The sequence below is a fragment of the Squalius cephalus genome (assembly GCF_949319135.1).
Source record: "Squalius cephalus genome assembly, chromosome: 21".
NCBI classification, from domain to species: Eukaryota; Metazoa; Chordata; class Actinopteri; order Cypriniformes; family Leuciscidae; genus Squalius; species Squalius cephalus.
Window position 1 is genome coordinate 30975610 of NC_137142.1, and position 18006 is coordinate 30993615.

General features: G+C 38.8%; 1 protein-coding gene across 2 annotated transcripts in view; it reads right to left on the reverse strand.

The window, feature by feature from the left end:
• The window catches only part of mdga1 (MAM domain containing glycosylphosphatidylinositol anchor 1), a 211879-nt gene that overhangs the window by 56648 nt on the left and 137225 nt on the right, over positions 1-18006 (reverse strand). For both annotated transcript variants that reach the window (XM_079856011.1, XM_079856010.1), the window contains exons 9-11: positions 17270-17566; positions 7838-8104; positions 4562-4707 (exon numbers count right to left, since the gene is read on the reverse strand). In XM_079856011.1, the coding sequence (XP_079712137.1) occupies positions 4562-4707; positions 7838-8104; positions 17270-17566 (710 nt within the window). The remainder of the gene's footprint in view (positions 1-4561; positions 4708-7837; positions 8105-17269; positions 17567-18006) is intronic.

Genomic DNA, 18006 nt, shown 5'->3' on the forward strand with positions numbered 1-18006 from the left:
TCAGAGATTTAACACACCTGAAGTTATCAAGACTATTGCGAAAGGTAGTCAGTGAAGGACAGTCTCAGAACTCATAAGTATAACAGGGACAGCTCTATATACAAGCAAAACATGAGGGCTTGTATTATAAATGTTTAAAAACTCTTGTTTATTATATTGCCTGAGCATAAATTCGCTGGTTTCCACGGCAGATCACACTATAAATAAATGCGTATTCGCTTACTTTACTGTCATCCGTGTTTTCTTCCGTATCACAGCGTGCTGCGTGTCATCTGTGTATCATTCTTTTACGCATACGGGTCAGTTCAGGATCACGATCTGTTCACACTGGAATCTGATATTGGCCACATTTAAAACAACAATGTGAACAGCTATACAAAAAAATCAGATCTGAGCAGTAAATCAGAATTGAGCACTAAGACTCGCAGTGTGAACGTAGCCCAAAACCCTCTGTATCGAATGCTCTCGTTCTCTGTGAGAAACAATAGCACTGCTTTCTTCAGCTCATTAACCTCTCTCTCTCTCTCTCTCTCTCTCTCTCCCATTTCTTGTCTACATTTCTCAGAGCAACATCTATAAAACATTAATCAACATTACCACTGCAAAGCAGCATGGCACATTCACACCTTGGACAAATTCATACACAGACAAACACACAAACGCACAGTCTTGACCGCACAGATACACACACACACACACAGAGTGAACTATTTTTCACTATTCACACAGACATTCTTTGTTATTCTACTATGATCAAATATGCACATATACTCAACTGAGTCTACTGAGAAACTCATCTATAATCTGTCTCCCTCTCCACCACACACACACACATACACACACACACACACACTCATAAAAGTTAATGCACGCTTGCTGCAGTCAGGATGTTAATTCACTGGTCCCTGTAGACTCTTACTTAAGGTAAGGTTTTAAACAGGGGAAGATTAGCTATTCATGCACACAAAGACAAGTGGCTAATCTCCCCCTCCCCGTTCGCTTTGATTCCTGCCTCCTTCCATAATTCATCCACGCTCTTCCGTTCCTGCCGCCCCCCTCTGGGCTAGGTTTCTATGAATAGATGATTAGGACGTCAGAATCAAAAATCTGATGAAGCGGTTTCCATGGCGAGGGAGCGTCTATGCGCTCGTGCCGCTGCCGGGGTCGTCCCGAGATGCAAGTGGGTGTTTGTTTGTTGAACCGAGAGACCAGATTTCAACCGGAACACAGAGGGTGGAGGGAATCCCTGCGAATGCTTCAAAGATGTAGTTTATTTAATCGAAATGAGAGATGATGCCATCCAAACCCTGGTGCGCACACAAACAGGCGGATCAAGACCCACCCTTTCCCTTCCAAACTAATTTTGGTGAGGTTTGATTGAAATACGAATGCGACACGGATCTAAGACATCTGAATGAACCATAAACAGGACGTGATGTCACAAGATGCAACCCTAAGACAGAATGCTCAATCCCCTGGTTCTTCTCATCATAGGAGTCACGTTGCCCATCACAGTTCAGTACAGATGTCAGAAACATATTTTCTTCATTTGTGAGCAACAGAGGAATTCTTGGAGCAGTTTTGACTCCTTTACATATTTTATAAGCTCTTTGTGAGTTTTCAGATGGTAGAAAATAGGCCTGTGAAACGATTAATCGCGATTAATCGCATCCAAAATAAAAGTTTGTTTTTACATTATACACTCACCTAAAGGATTATTAGGAACACCTGTTCAATTTCTCATTAATGCAATTATCTAATCAACCAATCACATGGCAGTTGCTTCAATGCATTTAGGGGTGTGGTCCTTGTCAAGACAATCTCCTGAACTCCAAACTGAATGTCAGAATGGGAAAGAAAGGTGATTTAAGCAATTTTGAGCGTGGCATGGTTGTTGGTGCCAGACGGGCCGGTCTGAGTATTTCACAATCTGCTCAGTTACTGGGATTTTCACGCACAACCATTTCTAGGGTTTACAAAGAATGGTGTGAAAAGGGAAACACATCCAGTATGCGGCAGTCCTGTGGGCGAAAATGCCTTGTTGATGCTAGAGGTCAGAGGAGAATGGGCCGACTGATTCAAGCCGATAGAAGAGCAACTTTGACTGAAATAACCACTCGTTACAACCGAGGTATGCAGCAAAGCATTTGTGAAGCCACAACACGCACAACCTTGAGGCGGATGGGCTACAACAGCAGAAGACCACACCGGGTACCACTCATCTCCACTACAAATATGAAAAAGAGGCTACAATTTGCACGAGCTCACCAAAATTGGCCAGTTGAAGACTGGAAAAATGTTGCCTGGTCTGATGAGTCTCGATTTCTGTTGAGACATTCAGATGGTAGAGTCAGAATTTGGCGTAAACAGAATGAGAACATGGATCCATCATGCCTTGTTACCACTGTGCAGGCTGGTGGTGGTGGTGTAATGGTGTGGGGGATGTTTTCTTGGCACACTTTAGGCCCCTTAGTGCCAATTGGGCATCGTTTAAATGCCACGGCCTACCTGAGCATTGTTTCTGACCATGTCCATCCTTTTATGACCACCATGTACCCATCCTCTGATGGCTACTTCCAGCAGGATAATGCACCATGTCACAAAGCTCGAATCATTTCAAATTGGTTTCTTGAACATGACAATGAGTTCACTGTACTAAAATGGCCCCCACAGTCACCAGATCTCAACCCAATAGAGCATCTTTGGGATGTGGTGGAACGGGAGCTTCGTGCCCTGGATGTGCATCCCACAAATCTCCATCAACTGCAAGATGCTATCCTATCAATATGGGCCAACATTTCTAAAGAATGCTTTCAGCACCTTGTTGAATCAATGCCACGTAGAATTAAGGCAGTTCTGAAGGCGAAAGGGGGTCAAACACAGTATTAGTATGGTGTTCCAAATAATCCTTTAGGTGAGTGTATATGTGTGTACTGTGTAAAATTATGTATATATAAATGCACACACGCATGTATATATTTAAGAAATATTTGCATGTATATATAATTTATATTATATATAAATATAAATATTTTATATATAAATAACACATTTTTCTTAAATATATAAATGCATGTGTGTGTATTAATATATGTGTGAACTGCGTATACTTATGTTGTATATATAATGTCAACACAAACTTTTATTATGGATGTGATCAATCTTTTCACAGCCCTAGAAAATACCATTGTGTGTAGGCTACACTCATACAACAAGCGCATTCTTTTGGATGTTCGGTTATATACGTCATAATTTTTTTATCTTAATCTTTAGGTTCAGTGTTAAAAATGACAGTGTTAACTTTAAGTGAACCAGGACTAAATGTATCATTTTTAGAACCGAATTCAGAGTGTGAACTTTGGCCTAAAGGAAGTACTGTATTTTAAAGGCAGCATAACTTGCTTTGACTTGTTTTCTAGTTAAAATATCTAAAAATGCTTAAAACAAGATTGTTTACTTGAGAAGTAACGCTGCATATGATATTATGGCTTGTGTTCAGACAATGCATCTTGTGTTTTACTGCACTCTCAGATGTTTTCTCTTGTGTTAAGAATAGACAATTAAAAATAGTTAAAAACCAGTCAAAATATGCAATGTAAGTCGCTTTGGATAAAAGCGTCTGCCAAATGCATAAATGTAAATGTAGTTGAAAACGCATTTTTGAGAATGACGCTGCAAGCTGATTTTCTGAAACAAAATCTCGAATAAAAAGTATCTGCAAATCAGCAAGAAACACACAAAACAGCTTTCCTTCTGCAGCCATCTTTCCAGTCAGTGAGCCTACCATTGGAAACTGGGACATATTTTCATTTTTTAGCAAACTCTCCAGACTCATGTACGATGTACATACAAAGCAGATATTCATGCGGCCTCACTCTGCTGACTCAGGGATGAGGGTCAAAAGGCAAGAACCATGTGAATTATTGCTGTATGGGTGTGAAATAAAATTAGCTATACATGAGCATCCAATCCCATCTGGCAAAGTCGAGTCCGATGGACACAATGAGGACAGATTCAGCTCTGTTGAGGAGAACTCAAGCTTCTAAACACAATAGGTTCATGCATGCTATAAATATGCGACTTCAATTCGCAATTTATTTGTGCTAACACCAATATTTTTGCCTGCAAGGTCAACCCTAAAGGCCAATTTACTACATTGAGTAGAGTAGAAACGTAACCTCAGTGTGGCCTCTAACAACACTGTATTTTAATCCAAGCTTGTTGTTTATTAGATAGACTACAAGCTTGTGAGACCTGCTTGACCACAAGGGTGTGTGACCTGTTTTGTTTTTTTCCAGCAGGGATAAAATACAGACCCAATCAGGCAGTTTGTGTGTTCTTATGTTGGGCCAGTGGGGTTCTGAGAGTCTCTTTAATGCAGTACAAGCAGTGATCGATCCGCTGTCTGCTCCCTACATAGAGCACACTATTCCCCTGACTCCTATTACAAACACACTTATTCTACTCATCCACCTCCCACCGAGTCAACACAGAGAAAGAAGGAAAGAAGGAAAGAAAGAAGCAGTAAATATTAAGCTTCCAGTGTTTGTGTTTGGTTTACCTGTTGGAGACTGATCCAGTAGCCGATGATTTTGTCCACAGCGCCGGGCTCTCTCTGTGTCCACTGTAAGATGTAGGAATAGTTGTTCTTCAAGGTGCGAATGGGGTTTGGAGTGTCGTAGTAAAATTCTGCATTATACGGCTGAGCTAAAAGAACAATCAAACCAAAACAGAGCACGACTAATTAGTCAAATAATTTAAAAGGATAATAAACTACCATCTGACTGTCAATTGAAATATCAGCAGTTTTACCATGGTAATTGTTTTTTGCAGAAATGTATGAAAGCTTGTTTCCGCCAAAGATAATTGCAACTTTTTATCTCACAATTGTGAGTTTAATCTCATAATTCTGACTTTTATTCTCTGAATTGCGAGTTATAAACTTGCAGTTGTGTTATAAAGTCGAAATTGCGATATATAAACTTGCAATTCTGATAAAAAAAAAAAAAAAAGTCAGAATTACGAGAGTTAAACTTGCAATTTTAAGAAAAAAAGTCAGAAATAAGAGATGCTAACTTGGAATTGTAAAGAAAAAATTTAGAAGTGTGTGATAAAAAGTCGCAATTACCTTTTTATTTTTTATTCAATGACGGAAACAAGGTTCCATTGAAATTTCTTTCATAATAATCAGAATAAGAACAATTGCATGCTAAATGCACAACACAATTCCATCTACAATATTACCAAGTCTGCATGTTGCATATTAGAGTGTGAAGATAGAACAAGCTGAAAGCATTAGCACTGCTCAGCTGTCATGATGTGTTGGCAAGGCTAAAGATAAGGCCCTACTGAGCAGGAAAAACCTTTCGAGTCTGCAAGACAGCGGCCAATTTTCTTTCCCCCACAGAGAGAACAGAAACACCTGGGCCTTTTGGAAGTGTACTGAATGGTGCCACATCACCGTCTGGCCTTTCTTGGCTGATTTCTACATCATCAGCATATTAGCTGGCAAAGCTGGCAACTCAACTGTAAGGAGTGAGTGACGGATGTTTTTTTTATTTTTTTATTTTACATAAAATATGCTAATTTTTATTTTAATGCAACTCATTTCCCAGGAAAGCAAGCAGAGCCAATCATGTAATCCCAGATGAAAGATCTAGTTTAAACCAGCTTGATGATAACCATTTCATATGGTTTACTTGGTCAAAGCTGGTCATTTATGGTCTTTAGTTTGTCCATAATGTTTTAGGCAGCTGTAGTGATGGGTGATTCATGAACAAATCGTTCTTCTGAGTCAGATAAGTGAATCGTTTACATTTCCACTTATGCATTTGGCAGACAGATTCATCCAAAGCAAGGTTCTTCCTTGACCTTGGCATTGCTAGTGCCAAAACCTGTCTGAATGATTCTTTCATGAATCAGACAGAATCAATCCGAGCAGTCGAGGCAATTAGCTAGAAATGAGTCAACAACTAAACTGAACTGAACTGAGATGCACAAAATTACAATGAACACCCTTATTAATAAAAACTCCTGTGGTGAAAATCAAGCTTTTAATGTTGTTTATATGTCTATGTGGTGTTTTTAATATGCTTTAAGACAAACCATGTGCAAATTCTTAAATCAACACCATTGCTGAGTATTTTCTCCTTAAAACTCCAGTGAATCTAAAGACAGACTCAAAACTACGGTTTGAAATCGCTGGTGTTTCTGACGTCACAAACTACCTTGTAACCAATCAGGTCAACGTGTGAATGTCTCTGAGCTGGCGCGAATGAGTGAAGGCGGGGATAATTTGCATATTCATAGAATATAATAAGAATTATAATAATTAGTTACATTTATATATTGCTTTTCTGGGTACTCAAAGCGCTTTACATAGAAGGCGGGAATCTCCTCCCGCCTTCCTGGATGATGCGATGGCAGCCATATTGTGCCAGAACGCCCATCACACACCAGCTTACTGGTGGAGAGGAGACAGTGATGAAGCCAATCAGTATGTATGCAGAAGATTACGAGGCCATGATGGACAGGGGCCAATGGGCAAATTTGGCCAGGATGCCGGGGTTACACCCCTAGTCTTTTTTTCCGAAGGACATCCTGGGATTGTTTAACGTCTCATCCGAAGGACGGTGCTCTTTGACAGTATAGTGTCCCCATCACTACACTAAGGTGTTAGGACTCACACAAACCACAGGGTGAGCGCCCCCTGCTGGCCTCACTAACACCTCTTCTAGCAGCAACCTAGTTTTCCCAGGAGGTCTCCCATCCAGGTACTGACCAGGCTCAACCCTGCTTAGCTTCGGTGGGCAACCAGTTTTGGGCTACAGGGTTATATAGAACCAGGTATAATGAGGAAAGGGTGTAGAGTTACATTTAAGCTATTTTAAGGCATGAAGATTTTCTTTTTGTCAAGGAAAAAACTTTTAAATATGTCATTTTGGTGATCAAAGATGAGTTTTAAGGGATAAATTATTGACTACAAGGGGACTTTAACAGACTACATGAAGATTTCAAGTGAGCACTGAATAGATTTTTTGAATCGGTTCCCTGGAAGTATTCAAAAGATCTGATTCACTGACATGAATCAAACTCCACACGTCTAAGTAGTTGATCATCTCGGCTAGCAGCTGACCTAGTGAACCATCATAGTTAACCAGAATAGGGTTAGTAGCCCAACTTGGCCAAACTAGTGGGGTGTCTTAAGACCTAGTCTGACCAACTAGCAGTTAACCAAGGGGTAATCAGTCTTACTTTTCAGATTCAAATTAGATCAATCTACCATTTTATGTCACTAACTTAAATTAGACTTGTAAGACTAGTCATAGCATTTCAAGACTATTAGACCCAAGGCTACAAGGAAAAATTGATGATCAATTATCCCAAATAATGCTCATCACGCGTGCATGCGTGCGTGCGTGCATGTGTGTGCGTGTGTTGTGTGTGTGTGTGTGTGTGTGTGTGTGTGTGCGTGTGCATGCGTGAGTGTGTGCGTGCATGTGAGAGAGAGATTGTGTGTAAGTGTGAGAGAGTGTGAGTGCAAAAGTGAGTTTTGTTTCTACCCCCGCCGTTCCCGCGCAAGGTTGCAATTCTTAAATGTGATCTAACAAAGGTAAAGGGAAAATATTAATTATATATGCTGTTTATATTGCTTGTAATTGGGATGAAGTAAACATCTGTTGAGTATTTTAACAGAAATTGTTTGATTATGTTGAATTAAAAACCCCAAAAACCACCAAACCCACGGACACTGGCTGAATAACAAAAATATGAACACCACACAAGGGTTAAGGTACAGCACATGTAAACAGTCCTGAAACTTTTTTTTTCAACTCACCAGACACATTGAAGGTGCAGGTTGAGGTACCGACTCCATTGTTCACTCTGCACTCGTAAGTGCCGTTATTAGAGGTGTCTAGTTTGAACCGGAGCTGAGGGACACTTTGAGGATCCACCGGAGGGGTTCGGATGGGCATCGCATTACGGTACCAGCGAGCGTTGACTATTCGGTTTGGATTGGACTTGAGAACCACACAGCGGAGAGTGACTGTCGAGGACGTTTGGGAACGGACATCCAGCAGGACTGGATCCACAACAGGAGGGTCTGGTGGAGAGAAAAACAACATCTACATTTTTTCCTGCATATTTTGTGCACAATTGCAGTTTAGCAGTCATTTCTCATCAGTTGGATCTCTTTTGGTCTGCTGTGCTGAAAAAAGACTTCTATTACAATTTTAAAGATGTTCCCTTTGGTAAAACTCTTTATTTCTTCAGAGGAAGTTTCTCAAATAGCATTGTTTCTTATTCACCTGCAGGAAGAAAATCAATTTAAGGAAAAGAACAGTCATTGAACTGACCACTCTTGAGATTTTTACTGGAAACGAAGCCCCACATAAACGGCACCCAAGCACTTAGGACACATCGCATGAATCCATCGCCCATGCCGACGACGTTCAGATGACAGATTGCAAGCTACTACCCGAATCAATAAGAAGGGGTCCACATTGTCTCAGCTAATTGCACGCAATCAATATATAAAGTGTGCTAGAGCTAGTGACTAATTACAGTCTACCAGGATCTGGTTAGACACTCTGCATGTATGGAGTGATGAGACTGCAAATTAGCAAAACAGCACCTCAGGCATACATCAACAGTGCATTACTGTAACTAATAATGTGTGGAGACTGTGACAAAGCATCAGCGTGTAATTAACTCTGTGAACTTCAATGACAAAATAATTAAAAAACCTTATTAACTTCAGGCTGATTTACAAACTCTTTGGTTGTACAGTAGGTTATCTTCAATAGTGAAATAGACATCAAAAATACACCTTTCTCAAAACGGTTATTATACACATTTCCCACGATCCAACCAATTCCAGATGGATAAAAAAAACCATCTTTCCTGTTTCACTTGGAAAATATGTCAGATTACAGAAGTGAATTGGGTTGTGAATGGTGTCTCAAATTGAGGTGACGTCAGTTGAAAAAGGAAAGTCGTGTAGGAGGCAGAGCAAGTTATCACATGGTGATGAAAAATTAAATAATAAAAAAGATTAAACAAAGACAAACATTTTCCATTGTTTGTCTCCTGACAAATAGACAGAGTAAGACAAGGTTTGTGTATTAAGGAAGCAGACAGGGTCAAATCTGATTTCACTGACTCGTGTTCACTCTGATTCAACACTGCCAAAATGATCACAATGAAACCCATTTAAAATTCCCACAAGGTTCTGTGATTTGAGCTTTGGATTTGAGACAAATAAAACAAACAGCGTGGGAGAGAAACTGGTACTCCAGCCAAATCACTCCATAAGTGGCACAATGCTTTGTAGTAAAAAAAAACAACTACTTTTAATTATTAAATCATTTTCATTGTCAACAACAAAAACATAGTATTTGGCATATGGCACAAAATCATTTTGCATTTATTGTAATACTGATTTTATACATGTTCTAGGCACGTCCAAAAGTTAGCTAAGAAGTTATGCAAACTTCATAGAAAATGAATAGAAAATACAGTAGAGTAGTGGCGATAGCAACTCCAGGGTCATGAGTTCAATTCCCACAGAATGCATGAACTTATACATTATGCATATTCATTACGTATAATGAAATTAATAAAAGAGCTCATATGATATTTTGTCTGAGTTTACTTCCATTTTACTGATTATTTGTATTGATGTTTACATTTAAAACACATGAACATGGTGAGGAAAGAAAGCAAGAAAAACAGACACAGACAAGACAGAAAGAAAAGTGAAGTTGTGAAATGCATTACAAAAGGTGCCATGAATAATACTGTATATAGCATTATAAATTCTCTTGATGTGACAGGCTGATCGTCAGTGTTGCATTTCAAAGCAGTTTATGGCAAACGTTTATCTAAACATAACAGAAAGAGGTGATTTCCTCACCTCTATTCCATAATAATCTATATCCATAATGAATTTTACACCAGATGTTTTATTTCACAACACAACAGCTCCCATAATCAAACTATAATCATCCGTCTCATGTGAGAGGACAAATGTCTGTAGCCAAAACTTCAAGAGCTTCAGCCACACAACAACAGTAGCAGCGTTCACACGGACCCTAATAATTCGACTGGGAGCACAGTCAGGATAAAAAGGCACATGTAACCACATCAATCGGAATGAATCGGCCCTTGTTTCGACTCTCATCCACAGACGCCTTGTTTTGGGCTCGGGAAAGGGTTTTTACTGCTTAATTAATATAACGGTTCATATGCTCCTTGTCTCCTAACTGGGAAATGAAATTGATAAATATTAAGGGCCAGATTTACTAAGAGCTTGCGCCAACGCAAACCTTCTTTTGGAGTTAAGAAAATACTGTCAGAATTTACTAAAGACATGCAGTAAAAAAAATAGCACTGGTAAGGCATGGACAGGGTTATTTTTGCGGCTGACCTTATTGCATATCGTCACCCTCCTAAAATAATTGCCCAAGTCATTTTTTCAGGTTTCTCAGAAAACTGAAAATAACTTCAGAGGTTTGTTCTTCTTGATGCTGCTGCCATCTTGAAAAGCTTGTAAAATTGCCTAAGTCTGATTGTCTTTTGACTTAGGCAAAATAAAACGGCCTAAGTCACACTCTTGGGCCATTACACTACAGGGGTAGAATTGCATGATCTGTTCAACTGAGGATGTGGGCGATTTTACCAGAGGTGGTCAGCATCATGAGGAGATGACTTATGCAAAAAAAAAAAAAAAAAACATTTTTGTCAAAATTATTTTAGGAAGGTGACGATATGCATTTGTAGGAGTTTCCCTTTCAGACGCAAAATTTATGGGAGGAGAGTATTTAAATGAATCATGCAATGCGATTTACTAAAGTTTGTGCTTGTCAATTCACAGGTATTTGCAGCATTATTGGACACTCAAAAAGCATGTCTTAAACCAGACCCTAACTCGCGCTACTCTTGGTAGATTGCGTTGGTCATTATGGAAATTATCTGGCTGAAATTCTTTAATTTGCACGTCGTCAGTAGATCACACGTAGAACTTTCCACTCCCATCGGTGCTTTTTGGTTTTCTGCTTTCATGCCAATTTGTCCAGTTTAGTAAATCTGGCCCTAAGTCTGCTCCTTAAAACAAAGAAAAGAAGCAATGTAGGAGAATAGTATATATGCGCAAACAGCGGTTCATGTAAACACTACGTTCGGATTCATCAACTGGAAAGAATTGATTTTAACAAAAGGTGTGCATGTAAACGGAGCTACTGATAAATGTGAGCATGATAATAAAATGAAGAGAAAAAGTGTAAAATATTTTCTTTGATTGACGACTGAAAGTTAGTATAACGGGGATACTGGATTGATATTTCATGACCAAAATTACTCAGTCAAATCATCTGCAAAAAAAAAATCATTGGGATTTTTTTTTTGAAGGGGGGGGGGGGGGTTAAATGTTTAAACGTAAAGGTATTTCATAAATTTAAATATTACTCCATTTTTTTTATTTATTTTTTTACTTTTTAAATAAAATGTATATTTTAAATAATATTTTTTTTCATATTTTATCTAAATCAATATGCATGCAATAAATACTTCCATAATGTCTAAATGCTTTACAATTTATGTAATTTTTATTTATTTTTTTCATTAAAACAATTAGAATGAGATTGTTCCTCGCAGGTTTGGTGAGATTCATCCAGCTAGCCTCTCAATGCGGTTCAGTTCCAGGCAGATGCTGTCTGTCTCTCTGGGATGGGGTGTTAGACAGCATCCCCCTGTCTTCAGCTCCAGAGAGACAAGCAAAGCCACCTGGCTCATAAATCAGACCTGCCGTGGGACGAAGCACAGCGGTGGGCTCTAAACTGCCTCCATCCTGCCAAACTCAACATTAGCCGGGCCCGTTACACCAGCGATATTGACGGAAGATAGAAACAAAGGGACTGAGAATGTGAGATAGACTAGAAGTGTGGGGGAGAGGGTGATTCATACGAGCTCTTAATGAAGCTATCACTCATTTAAGCTGCAACACAGCATTCTGGGGTTTCTCAGGCCATAAATCCTTCCTAAGAACTCCTCAATTTGTTCACAGCATGCTCTGCGTTACATATGTTGGGTATATATTGTGTTTAAGTCACATGCACAACATTTATACTCTGTCTCTGATTGCACTGGCTGTGCAGATTCATTGACTGCGCTGTTTAATAACAGTATAAATCACGTAGCTGTTGTCATCCTTTATCATAATTGATCACAGGCCAAGCAATGACATGCTCCGCTCACCTGAGACAAACTCGTTTAACTAAACGCCGTCTGCCAGATGGAAAAAAGACATACTGAAACAACCCCTGTTACACAGAATATGATAACAAAACAGCATCTGATCAATAAAAATAATCTAAAGAGATATCGAAATGAGTTTGCTAGCAAAGACTTTTATACACTAGCTATGACTTTGCCTCAACATTGATAACTGGACTAACCAGCGGACCAATTTCATTGCACATTATCTCAAATGTTGGTTTGGTCGTTCTGAAATGCCTGAGAGAAAGTCTGTCATCAAAATGGTTTGGTATAATTACCTCCCAGAACTGTCTCACACGATTGCGTTCCCAAACACCACACATCTGATAACATGACAGTGTTTATTGCATTAGTTTTGTCATATTTTGTGCTAGTTTCCCAGGAAATTATGATTTTGCTCTTTTTTAACACATGGGATGGAAACCGTGCTTTATTAGCAAATGTTTTATGCAATATTTCAGTTTTGTACACAAGTTAAATTCACAACTTAGGAAGAAAACTTTGTTTTGAAGTTGTAAATAAAACAAAGATTAGTAGACTAGAAAATTTGATTTGTTTTTCTATTTAAAAAAATCAGGTTTAATTCAATGTGTTACTTGTCGTTTATTTGTAATTATTTGCAAAATCTACTAGCAGTTTATGACTGTTTTTCAATGCACTAGATTACGCGGGGGACGTGGGGGACGTGTCCCCCCCACTTTTTATAAAATGTAAATTCGTCCCCCACACTTTTTCGTAGGGCAAGTGTGTTCACGACAAGTTGAGGTTTCCGCGATGATGAATAACACTGCCTATTTCTCGAGTTGAATAATTAACAAGTTTTGTTGGAAATTGAAAATATTCACTACCCGTACAAACGTGCGCTTATTTTCAGTCTTTTTTAATTCGTAATGTCTTTTATTTTACAGATATGTAATCAAAGCCCTTCAAATTAGAATAAAGATAGTGATTGTTAATGCTGAATTTGGATTTTCATGCATTAACAGCCACTATCTATCTACTTGCAGCGTTGTAACGTGTAGCCTACATGACGTTTACCATATATAATTCGGTAACACTTTACAATTAGATAAAACATTTTGTAGACAAACTTCAAGTTGTCTTGAAAAAGCCTAACCAGAAAGTTTGAAGTAGTTTTTGACATAGCCTACACAAAAAACAATTTGAAATATGTAAACAATATAGTACAATATACAATACTAGGCTATGTGCAGTATAAAGTACAGAACATTTTTCTTTCTTTCTTTCTTTCTTTCTTTCTTTCTTTCTTTCTTTCTTTCTTTCTTTCTTTCTTTCTTTTTTATTGCTTTAAACATAAGTAGCATATTAAGTCAATTAAGCACAAACCTGTCAACAAAGGTCTGCAAAAAAACAAAAAAAAACAAAAAAAAAACGGTATAACGCTTGGCATTCTGTCCCCCTCACTTTTGAAATGATGGCTACGCCCCTGAAAACACATATTATGCATGCTCAGATCTCCTGGAATCATTTTTAGGGTTCAATGCCGTGTGTCTGAATAATATCAGTCAAGTCACCTTTATTAATATAGTGCTTGATACAATACAATCCAATCCACAATCTGACTTGCAGCAGCCTGTATTCATAAATCACACCATGTTCGTTAATTTGACGTTCATTTGACGTTTTTCCTCCATTTCGGTCACCTAATGGATTTTGGGTTCTTTGTCACTGTTTGCTCAGTTTGGGGTTTAAAAGACACTGAATATTCATTAAAATTAGTAATAATTTGACTCCACTGACACTATCAGATGAGAACAAAACTTGAACTGAATTGAGCTGAATAATGACATTATTGTCTTCTGTAGAGCTGCTTTATAGCTGAATCGAATTAGTTTCATAATTGACGAATTTGAATTAAACTCAATCAACACTGACCTGACTTAAGCTGAACAACAAAACTATTGTCTTCTGTAGAGCTGCTTAGAGAATGTGAAGCTACGTCACACCGCGTTGCATGCTGGGCGGGCGCCTCCATCTTAAGAGGATCGCACTCTACCACTGATGCTGAAATTAATACTGGTACCGGCACCTTTTGTTTAGTTTTTGCCCAAAAATTAAATATTCACATTCTCCATGGCATCATTTGCAGGGAGGAGAAGCATAATGTGATTTGGTAGTTTTTCAGAATTTCATTCACAATGCATCTGGTTACCATGAAAACAGTGTCACACGCTGCTGCTTCAGCCGCTAGAAATGTCCAAATACAAATATGTGTTCAACAAGCTGAAAGAAGTCAATCCATTTATTTGTTGGAAACATTTAAATGCAACTTAAGTTTTACTGTTGTCATTGTTAATACTGACTTTGCCAGGGCCACGTAGGGGAACCAGAGATTGCGGGTCACATTCAGCGGACAGACACACATTTTTTATTTTATATTTATTTCAACAATCAAATCTTGTGAACAGTTTTGCAGTGGCTGCGAGCAAGTTCTGCAAATTCACAAGCCGACAAACTGCGAGAGTCATACTCGCAAAGTTACACAAGATTCAACTCATTTTTTTTAAGTCAGTTGAATGTAATTTAAGTTGAAATGACTTAAACATCCAAGTTAATTGTACTTAAAAATTAAAGGCAGCAACATTTTATTTGTTACAGTGAAGCTGCTTTTAAACAATCTGTATTGTATAAAGCACTATATAAATGAAGGTGACTTGACTTGACAATGGTAATGGTTCATGCCTGAACCAGCTACTGGTTTTCCCGGCCACTATGCCACAGCTCCAAAAAGCTCTTTGCATTATGTGATGCTCACAGACAGATACTCCTCCTGTGCAGTGAACCGACACACACTCAAATTCAGCATCGTCCTGTAATCACATGTTGCATTTTGAAGCAACACAAACACAGGATCCATTATGAGAGCACAGAGTGCTTTGCTCCGCTAATGGCTCGTGTGAAAAGGGCTGATGCGCATTGAGTGTCTTTTGTGTGGTTTTGCGCAGCTAGAGCGCTAATGAATTCAAGGCTTTTTAGTCTGGCACTTTCAAAACGTGCTCCACGCGGGCTTCATAATGCATTATGAAAACTCTGAACACATTAACACTCCCGATGGCCTGAAAAGCTGCATCTAAAAATAGAAGGATCAAAATCATTGATAATGGCCCATTGGGTCTTAATGGAAAACGCGGGTCACTTCGGCTCGTTCGGTTGTGCGTTCGAGAGACCTAATCTATCCTCAGTCAGTGGATCGCATTACAATCAAGATTAAAATCACATTAGAATGTGCAGCACCAAATCAAATCTAATCACCACCATCGATTGAGACAATTTCACGATAGACTTCATTACCGCAGATGTCCTTTCTCAGGCAGGCACAGGAGAGCTGTTGATGCACTCGGGTTTGTCTAAACTGTCAAATGAGAAATAACATGTGATGTGTCCAATGGCCAAATAACTTGCTTCTGTGATCTTATAGAAAGGCTAGAGAGGGACTTCCTATGAACACATTGGAGAACCTGTAAGCGTTAACCCTTTAACTATAAATCCCTGAAGCGTTTACTGTTAAAACTACTATTCAGTCCTGTGCAATGTAGGGGGAGGACTAAAACAACAAGTCAACCCACATAAACATGCCACATTGTTCACAACCCATTTTACTTCTGCAATCAACTTTTGAGTAGAATACAGGAAATTGGATGGAAAGTGCTATTTACTCACTACTTTCTTTTAAAGGGCCCTATCATACACCCAGCACAATGCAAAGCCAGGAGCGAGTCAAGGTTTTTTTTGCTAGTTTCAGCCCGACACAGAAAATTATAATTTTCACATCCTGCACCACGTTGTTTAAACAGGCAAATGCATTTGCGCCCATTTGCACCATTGGGCATTCTGGTCTAAAAACGATGTGTGTTCTGGCACATTGTTGGTGCATTGCTATTTTGAGGCAACTAAAATAGACTGCGCCATTGACCAACTGAAACCTGGTCTAAAGTCAATGGTGCAATATCTTTTTTGTTATTTACAGTGGTCGTTAGTAATGTGCGCCTATAGGCGGGTCCGAAATGCATGTACACTTTGTCCCGTAGATGGTCTGCTCGCGCGTTTTAACCTCGCACACGAGCAGATCCGTTTCCTCGCTAGAGAAGCGTTCAGTTTTACCGTTTGCAAATTCCGACATGTAAATAGCGAATCCGCCATGTCGCGAGCGCAACTGGCTTTTAAAAGGAATTCTCTATTCATTAAGAGAATAGAGACAACCCTTTTAAACCATGCGCCGGATGCGCTGACCATTTTTCCTGTCGTAAAAGGGAAAAATTGACTATTTTTGACTGTCAAAATTCCAGTGGACACAGCTACAGTGAGTTGTTCAAAATCTTTCTTTTTAGTAAACTCTGTGTACACAAACAATGTTCTCAATGCTCGAGTTCATGTGTAGAGCCCCTGGTGATACTTCCAGCAAAGTTTCATGTTGTGTCGAGCCTTCTTAGTGTTTTAAAAATATCAATTTTTGATGCTATCATAGTAGTGCCCCAAGCACTCCCATTCAAAAGGCAATTTGACCGAAAATGAAAATACGGTCAAACTTAAAAGTGGAGTTTACATTCTAATTATGCTTTTAAACGAAAGTTTGCCTCAGGTAGATTAACAAAAAGACCCTAGGTTGCATTTTGGCGAGAGTTACCCTTTAAACTAGCAAAACTGGATTCGGACACGTCCTAAGTGCACTTGCGCCGAGTACGCTTAGATCGTTAAAATAGGGCCCTAAATCCCTTTTACTGTTAAAACTGCTATATAACATTTAATATAGTATTAGTCCGGTTCAATGTAGGGGAAGGACTAAAACAACAAGCCAACCCACATAAACATGCGACATTGTTCACAACCCATTTTACTACTTTTGAGTAGAATACAGGATATTGGATGGAAAATGCTATTTACTCACTATACTTTAAAATAGTTTCAATGTAGCTAGCTTCTTTTAAATGAGTAATTTAGTCAATTTAGTCAATTAATCATTTGAAAGACTTACACTCTACGTTGAGCTGCACCTGACCCTGTCGGCGCTTGATGTTTAGGCCGTTGTAAGGTGCGGTTTGGCAGCGGTACGCTCCCATCATGTCCCGCGACACATTGGTCAGGCGCAAGCGTCCATCGCGTGTTTCCACCACCCAATCCCCCGATGGCATAGGCAGGTCCTTGTTGGCACGAGACCAAAGAACGGGTGGGCGGGGCTTACCTTCGACCAAACACACAAGATCTGCAGTGCCGCCCTCACTGACATTGACCACACCCCCTCCGTCTGGCACGTTCAGAACAGGGGGAACGACTGGAAAAGGAGAAGAGAATGTTAAATTATTATATTAAATAATAGTTATGTACAAGAAAAATCAATGGACAACAAATAAATGGGGAAAAATCCAAATAGATGGAGTTTTGTAAATCGAAATATGGAGTTTAATGAGATACTCAGATTTTTTAATTAAAGACCAACATTTTCAACAGTAACTTCTTTCTATATATAATTAGCTTCAGTGACCCATGATGCTCACAACTGATATTTATTTAAATATATATATATATATATATATATATGCAACCTCTTGTGCCATCATTAAGCAGATAAAAATGAAACAATTTATTCCATTTTATGACAACTCTTATAATCTATATATGTATATAAAATATAAAAATAGGCATTATGGTCTAGCTATATAGAGCATAAAAAAACTATATTCAAATGGACTGACTGACAGACTGACTGACTGA